The sequence below is a fragment of the Carassius gibelio genome, chromosome A18 (genome assembly GCF_023724105.1).
Source record: "Carassius gibelio isolate Cgi1373 ecotype wild population from Czech Republic chromosome A18, carGib1.2-hapl.c, whole genome shotgun sequence".
Classification (NCBI taxonomy): Eukaryota; Metazoa; Chordata; class Actinopteri; order Cypriniformes; family Cyprinidae; genus Carassius; species Carassius gibelio.
This window is the reverse complement of record NC_068388.1, coordinates 866250-873749: the sequence shown is the minus strand read 5'-3', so window position 1 is coordinate 873749 and position 7500 is coordinate 866250. Positions and strand designations below refer to the sequence as shown.

Here is a 7500-nt window from a genome sequence, read left to right as displayed (position 1 = left end):
TGTAACTTACTACACAAAGGGCAAAGCTGTTTAGCTTTGTTAACTAGAGGGCTGTGCAAATACTATAACATTTAATATTATAATATTATTTAATAGACTGGAGTTGACATGAACTAACGATGAACAGTTATATTTTTATTAACCTTTGTAAACAAAGATTATTATTTTTTACTTTTGCCGTGATTTGTTCCCCGTGATTGGTGGGATTTTCTGCACAGAATTATGGGTAATGAAATTTTGCTGTTAGGTTTCACACAGATATGAAAGGAGTTTTATCTCTTACTGAACTAAAGTTCAAGTTTAATGACCCGTGAAAATGATGTTTGACCATGTGAGCAGCGCCGTCCTGAGAGCGTGACATCATCTCCTGTCGCAGGGTCTGAAATAATAGTGCCTGCCTAATCCCAGGACCCCATGAGCGTCAGTGTCCATCTAATGAGATTGTTTAACGAGCGTGTCATTGAACGTGTCTGATGAAGTTCAGCTGTGAGACCTTCACATTCTGTTCCTTCATGGAGTCTCATTAGACTGCAGCTCTCTGTCTGCCTGTCCTGTTAGCACGCTGGGCTTTTATTAGAGCAAATCTAATCCACAAAATATGCACAGCACACGTCCAGCTGACACTGAATCAAAGGGATAAAATGACAGAGAGGAAATAATGGAGCGCTTCAATGTTTACTCCATAATAAACCACTTAACTGGCCTGGTGGGAACTGAGCTCAGATAAACAAGCTCATCAATAAAGACTCATTATCACGACAGTCAAATTATACTAGAATTAACGCACAAACACATGGAGTGCGGAAGGAGAATGAAACTACATGACGAATGTTTCTCTAGAGCCGGAGCAATCGAGATCCTCATGATCGGGGGAATACATCAAATAACTCACCGAACATGTCACGCTGAACAAAACACAGCACATTAAACACCTTCTGAAGATGAATAAAACACTGAAAATTCATAAACATTTCAAATTTCAATAAAAAATATCAAAATAAAACACTAAACATTAATTCATAAAAAGTTCAAATTCAAAAAAAAAAAAAAAATTTAAGGTTGAAAATGTAAATACCTTATTTTAAAATAAAGAAATCTAAACAAAACAATAACAATTGAATCATAACATGTCAAATTAATATGTGATTTTAAAATAAAAATATATATTTTTTATTAATAAAATTAATTAATTATTTTTATCTTTTAGTTTTCATTTAAATTTTAGTTAAATTAATGACTAAATTTTATATGAAAATGAAAAGCTAAAAATAAAAACTAAATAAAGAAAAATAATAACAGTGTCATAATTAAACAAAATAAATCATCAAATAACAATGAACATGCAAATGTGTTGTTAAATGACTGAAATATAACCTAAATCTCAATCTAAAATATTTCTGGTCAAAGAGTTTAAAAGTTTGGGAATCCCTTCTTCCCAAATCATTTCTATTCTATTTCTACTGGTGTTTAGACACACTTCAGTACAGCTGTATGGATGAATGTTGGATCACCATAACTCACCAGAGACAAAAAACAAAACAAAAACACCTACACTGATCCTGAAACACAGGAAAACATGCTGACACTTTATATGTGTGTGTGTGTCTGTGTGTGTGTGTGTGTGTGTGTGTGTGCGCACTGACCCCTGACCTCAAACGCTCAGCCCCACCCATGACGCTGATGCCCACTGATGATGTCACTCTTATTTACACATGCCGAAGGGGCCAATTAAAACACGTGATGAGGAACACAGATGATCTTCACAAACTCATCAATCTGAGGCAGCTCTCCCACAATCCACCAGAAGTCAAATAAATGACCCTCAGTTCATTACCATCACACGCCAGTCCCATCACGCCTGGAAAACATCACGTTAAATGAAGCTCACAGCTAAATCACGGCAGGACGTTTATAAATGACAGACATTAAAATCATCACCAGTAAAAATACACAGAGACACAAACGGCTACAGATGTGCGGGAAGCACTTTCAGGATGAAAATGTGAAAGAGATTAAAATAAAAAGCCAACAGAAAGAAACAACAAGCAGCGAATCTGACCGGGACCGAAACACGCTCAGAGACCAGCTCGGAAACCGGCCAGAGGATCTAATCACACAAACATGAGGAAGACCGCTGCTGCCGCCCATGTGCTTCCACTGCTTCATTAGCACTGATCAGCTCTCAGGAATCTGGGCCGAATATCTCCCAGCACTCAACCTCACGTGCTGGATCTCCGAGAACATGAGGAGTCCAGGATTCCTGTGCACTGACTCAGAGCAGACGAGGAAAACATGCTCCGAAAACAAGAAAAATATGAGCGAGAGAGAGGTGGCCCTCTTCACTAATTTGATATTTTCCTCACACCTCTCGCCTGATTGGAAGGTACCGGTTTACTTATCTTAAATAAATGGAAGTTTGATCCTTTACCTTCTCTTACTGGCAACAGTTCATTTGAATCACACGCAATTACTATTACCCAGCCGGTTAAAATCCAGGACATATCCAGCCCAGATGGTGGATCAGCACCTAGAGATGACTTCTACTGCCCTGAAAGACAGCGGAGACCAGGACAACTAGAGCCCAGATACAGATCCCCTGTGAAGACCTCGTCACCTCGACGAGTCGACGACCATCATTACAAGACCACAGGAACAAGACAAGTCTTCTGCTCAATCTGAACTGTGCTGCAGTCTGTAATTAAACCACACCATGCTGGTCTGGCCAGAGCCTGGTTTCTCCCAGGGTTTTCCTCCATTTCTGTCACAGATGGAATTTTGGTTTCTTGCTACTGTCGCCTTTGGCTTGCGTAGTTGGGGACGCTTGACTGATTGCACAGACGCTATCAGAAAATAACTGAACTGGATGACGACATCACTGAATCATCAATGAACTGACTTTAACTGGAAAATGACTCTGTTATTGTCTTCTTGAATTATTGACAATCTATTTTGCTGTTTAACATTTTAAAGTTGCTTTTGTAAAAAGCGCTACACAAATAAAGGTGTCTTGACTTGACACTCTCTCTCCTTTTTCTCTCCACTCTCAGAGGCAATTTCCCAACTTATCTTTTCCCCACTCACCTCCTTCAGGCCATTTCTTCAGTTATACCTGTGCTCACTTACATTATCAACAACTCTCTTCAAATTGGTACATTTACAACAAAACTGAAGCACGCTCTGTGACCCAACTGCTTAAACCCTCTCTTAATCCAGCACTTATAGAAAACTACAGACCAGTATGCCTTCTTCTGTTCATTGACACTTGTTGAGCTGTGTTCAACCAACTCTTTGTTTCTTGAGTTCTTGAGACTGCCCTGCTCTCAGGGCTCAGTGCTGGGACCTCTTCTCTTTTAAATCAGGCCACACAACTCCCTGTCCAAGCTCTTGTTCTCTCCAGACTGGACTATTGTAATGCTCTCTTGGCCTCTTTGGGCCTTCTGGAATGTACTATCAAGCCAATCTCAATATGAGCAGCTGAGTCTTTAGCCATTTTAAAAAAATGTCTAGACTCATCTTTTTCGTCATCTCCTGACTAACTAATACTAGCTCTTATCTCTTCTATTGTGTTGTATTAGCTTTTTTTATTGTTTAAAGAAACTTACTTAGTGCACCAAGCTAGATTAACTTAGACTTCGTCACAGCACTTGTATACGGTTTCTCTCTTGTTGGTCTGATTACTTCTACTGTTCTCATTTGTAAGTGGCTTTGGATAAAAGCGTCTGCTAAATGATTAAATGTAAATGTAAATCTAGTGCTCTGCACATGTTTCTGTGATGGGTAAGTCTGGAGGTAGAGGTTGGTTAGCTGATAGAAAATAACATTAACCTAATAGAAAATCAATGAGAGTCTATGCAACGTCCTCACTAAACAATCATGAGTGTGTGTGTGTGTGTGTGTGTGAGAAGGGCGTCTCACCTGTACAGCCGGTCGTCCCTTTCCTGACGGAGAAGCCGAGGTCACAGTGACAGATAAACGAGCCTTTTGTATTTTCACACTTCCCGCTCAGACAGATGTTTGGATTCAGCTCACACTCGTTCACATCTGACACACACACACACGCACACAAAATGAAGTTAGACAATGTATGAACTGTATAAATGTATGAGTGAATGTGTACTGTGATGGTATTTTGACATTTTCCACATTACTGAATGAGTACCATTAATTAATTATGACAGGGATTTCCAGACTTTTTTCAGCTGGAAACTCTTTGAGACATTAATTTCATATTTCAATATTTTAACAACAAATTTGCAAGTTCATAATTCTCCGGTGTTGATTAATGATCACATGACAAGCAAGTAAACAAAAAAATTTTTTTTTTTTTTTGGGATAAGATTGATATTGTATTCCTCTTTTTTTTTTTTTTTTTTGTGATAGCCATGCAGGTGTTTGTGTGATGAATGTTGATGTTTTCATGTCCTCAGCCTCATTATGAATGAATGAATGAGTGTGTGATTTACCCAGACATGATTTCATATCCTCAGACGACATGTAACCATCAAAACACAGGCACTGGAATTCACCGGGGATGTTTGTGCACTGACCGCCGTGACAGATGTCAGGACTATCCTCACACTCATCGATATCTGCACACACACACACACACACACACATCAGCAAACAGAGGTCAGTAAAGAGTGAATGTGTGTGTGTGTGTGTGTGTGTGTGTCACCTGTGCAGCTCCTGAGGTCAGGCATGAGGGCGTAACCACGGCGGCAGCTGCACTCGTAACTTCCCTCTGAATTGGTGCAGAATGTCTCACAGCCGCCGTTCTCAATGGTGCATTCATCGATATCTGGAACACACACAAACACGCGTGTCGCATTTACACATTTTTCACATTCGTGTTCCTCAGATTTAGAGTCCAAACTTAAGTCCAGATGTAATGGTCAGGATCGCTCAAAGATCCACTCTTAGGGCCGGCTTATAATGGGAAGGGTTCAAGTCTTCTTTAGGGAGTACCAGTGTAAATATAGTGCACATGCAGAACATTTCAGCTGCCAGACTTTACTGGGCTGAGGAAGTGCATATTAACTAAATTCTCCTGACTTTGAGCTGGATTTTCTCTGGTTTGAGTAGCACATGTCCTCTATGGCAGCATTCTGCAGACTGCCCTGCTCTCAGTTACTGAAACACTGAGACTGGTAAGAGTGGCTTCCGAATCCTCAGTATTCCTCTTGCTGGATCTTTCTGCTGATTTGAAACAGTAAACCACCAGATCCTCCTGTCCACTCTCAGAAACATGGGCATCTCAGGAACCGCACTCCAATGGTTCAAGTCTTACCTCTCAATTAATTTCTTCAGGGTGTCTTGCTACTGGGGTTCCTCAGGGCTCAGTGCTGGGATCGCTTCTCTTCTAAATCTATATGTCATCATTAGGATTTGTCATTCAAAAACATGGCTTTTCCTATCACTGCTATGTTGATGACACTCACATTTTTCACATTCATGTTCCTCAGACTCAGAGTCCAAACTTAAGTCCAGATGTAATGGTCAGGATCTCTCAAAGATCCACTCTTAGGGCTGGTTTATAATGGGAAGGGTTCAAGTCTTCTTTAGGGAGTACCAGTGTAAATATAGTGCACATGCAGAACATTTCAGCTCCCAGACTTTTCTTAATTTTAGTTTACTGGGGTGAGGAAGTGCATATTAACTAAATTCTCCCGACTTGCTGGATATTCTCTGGTTTGAGGAGCACATGTCCTCTATGGAAACATTCTGCTGTAAATACTATGAACTTGAGATTTCACCGGCTTCTGAACAAGAATATTGACTTGCAGCCTGTTTAACTCACGGGAAACAGTAACGACAAACACAATTAGGATTGTTTTTCATGTGTCTTACCCACGCACGAGAGTCTGTCTTCGGTGGATTTGTAGCCGGTGTTGCAGGAGCACTGATAGCGTCCGATCATGTTCACACACTGACCGTTCCTGCACAGCTTGTCACTCAGCTCACACTCATTGATATCTGCAGAGAAAACACACACAATACACACAACATCCAACAAAAACACTCAATTCAGGATGTTAAGAAAAGGTGGAAATTTACAACCCACCAAATTAAAGAGTGTTTCAAATCATCAAATTAACATAAATACACAAACTTTTGCTCTCTCTCTTGCTCTCTGTCTCTCACTCACTCACTCACACACACACACACACACACACACACACACACACACACTGACCCAGGCAGGCGGAGCCGTCAGGAGTGATCTCGTGGCCCTTTGGACACTCGCAGCGGAAGCTTCCCTCGGTGTTGATGCACTCTCCTCCTCTGCAGAGCAAAGGGTTGCGCTCGCACTCATCGATGTCTGAAACACAGCAACACAACTCTCACAACACTTCTGACATCACAAAAATTTACAAAAAAATCCAGAATTACATTTTTGCATTTTACAGTCCAGCCCTGTGTCTAATGGTGTGTGAGAGTCTCACCCATGCAGTTCTTCATCATCATGAAGCCGCTCTCGTATCCAGAGAAACAGTCACAGCGGAAATCACCGGCTGTGTTCACACACGTGCCCTGACCGCAGAGATCTGGAGAGATGCGGCACTCGTCGATATCTGTGAAAACACACACACACTTCAAACACACGTCTTTGAAGAACCAGGATAAACACAGTCTTGAAAAAGCCTGGATTTATGAAGAAGCCACATTATTTCTAGGCCAGGAAAAGTCATGAGGTAATTTTATAATGAATATACATGTTACTAGTTATGTCAAACTCTAAAATATTTTAGCAGGTCAAATTTGTGAGTAAAAAATATGGTTAAAAAGATTTTACTGTAGAAGTCCTTGTCCAGCACATCAGGAATGACTGGAATGATTTACTGGTTAAAAAGAAAACTTTAACCAGTATATAAAATAAATTAAATTAAATATATATATATATATTTTAAATAAATAAAATAATTTTAAAAAATGTAAACAATTATACTAAATTACATTAAAAAAATAATTCTAATAAATTAAATTTAAAAAGTAAAATATATTGAATTAAAATAATAAAATATACCTAATAAAATAAAATTCTGACTTAAAATTTGAAAACAAAACTGTGTCAGATAGATCAGAGAAAACACTGAATATTGCTGTGGACAATGAGGATGTTGTGAATCACTAATCTAGACTGAGTTCAGATCCACCTGCTACTAACCTGCATGACATGGCCATTCATAGCTTGTGTAGTTCAATCGCTCGTTTAGGCTCAATGATTGTGTGTTCCGAGAGACAATCATGACTCATTAGCGTTCACATGAATGTCTCTGACCCTTGTTTATGGCGTCTGACCTCACCTGTGCAGTTCCTTTCATCAAAGTCCAGAGCGAAGCCACTATCACACCTGCAGCGAAAGCTTCCGATGGTGTTCCTGCAGCGGCCGTTCGTGCACAAGCTGTGGATCATCTTACACTCGTTTATATCTGCAGACACACAGAATGATGATGAGTCGGGGTAAATTAATGAATGAATGAATGAGTGTCTGAATAAACG

General features: G+C 39.9%; 1 protein-coding gene across 3 annotated transcripts in view; it reads right to left on the bottom strand.

The window, feature by feature from the left end:
• LOC127934339 (fibrillin-1) overlaps window positions 1-7500 on the bottom strand; it is a 58755-nt gene that overhangs the window by 22687 nt on the left and 28568 nt on the right. For all 3 annotated transcript variants that reach the window (XM_052531647.1, XM_052531648.1, XM_052531649.1), the window contains exons 26-32: window positions 7305-7430; window positions 6444-6572; window positions 6194-6319; window positions 5848-5973; window positions 4676-4798; window positions 4464-4589; window positions 3916-4041 (exon numbers count right to left, since the gene is read on the bottom strand). In XM_052531647.1, the coding sequence (XP_052387607.1) occupies window positions 3916-4041; window positions 4464-4589; window positions 4676-4798; window positions 5848-5973; window positions 6194-6319; window positions 6444-6572; window positions 7305-7430 (882 nt within the window). The remainder of the gene's footprint in view (window positions 1-3915; window positions 4042-4463; window positions 4590-4675; window positions 4799-5847; window positions 5974-6193; window positions 6320-6443; window positions 6573-7304; window positions 7431-7500) is intronic.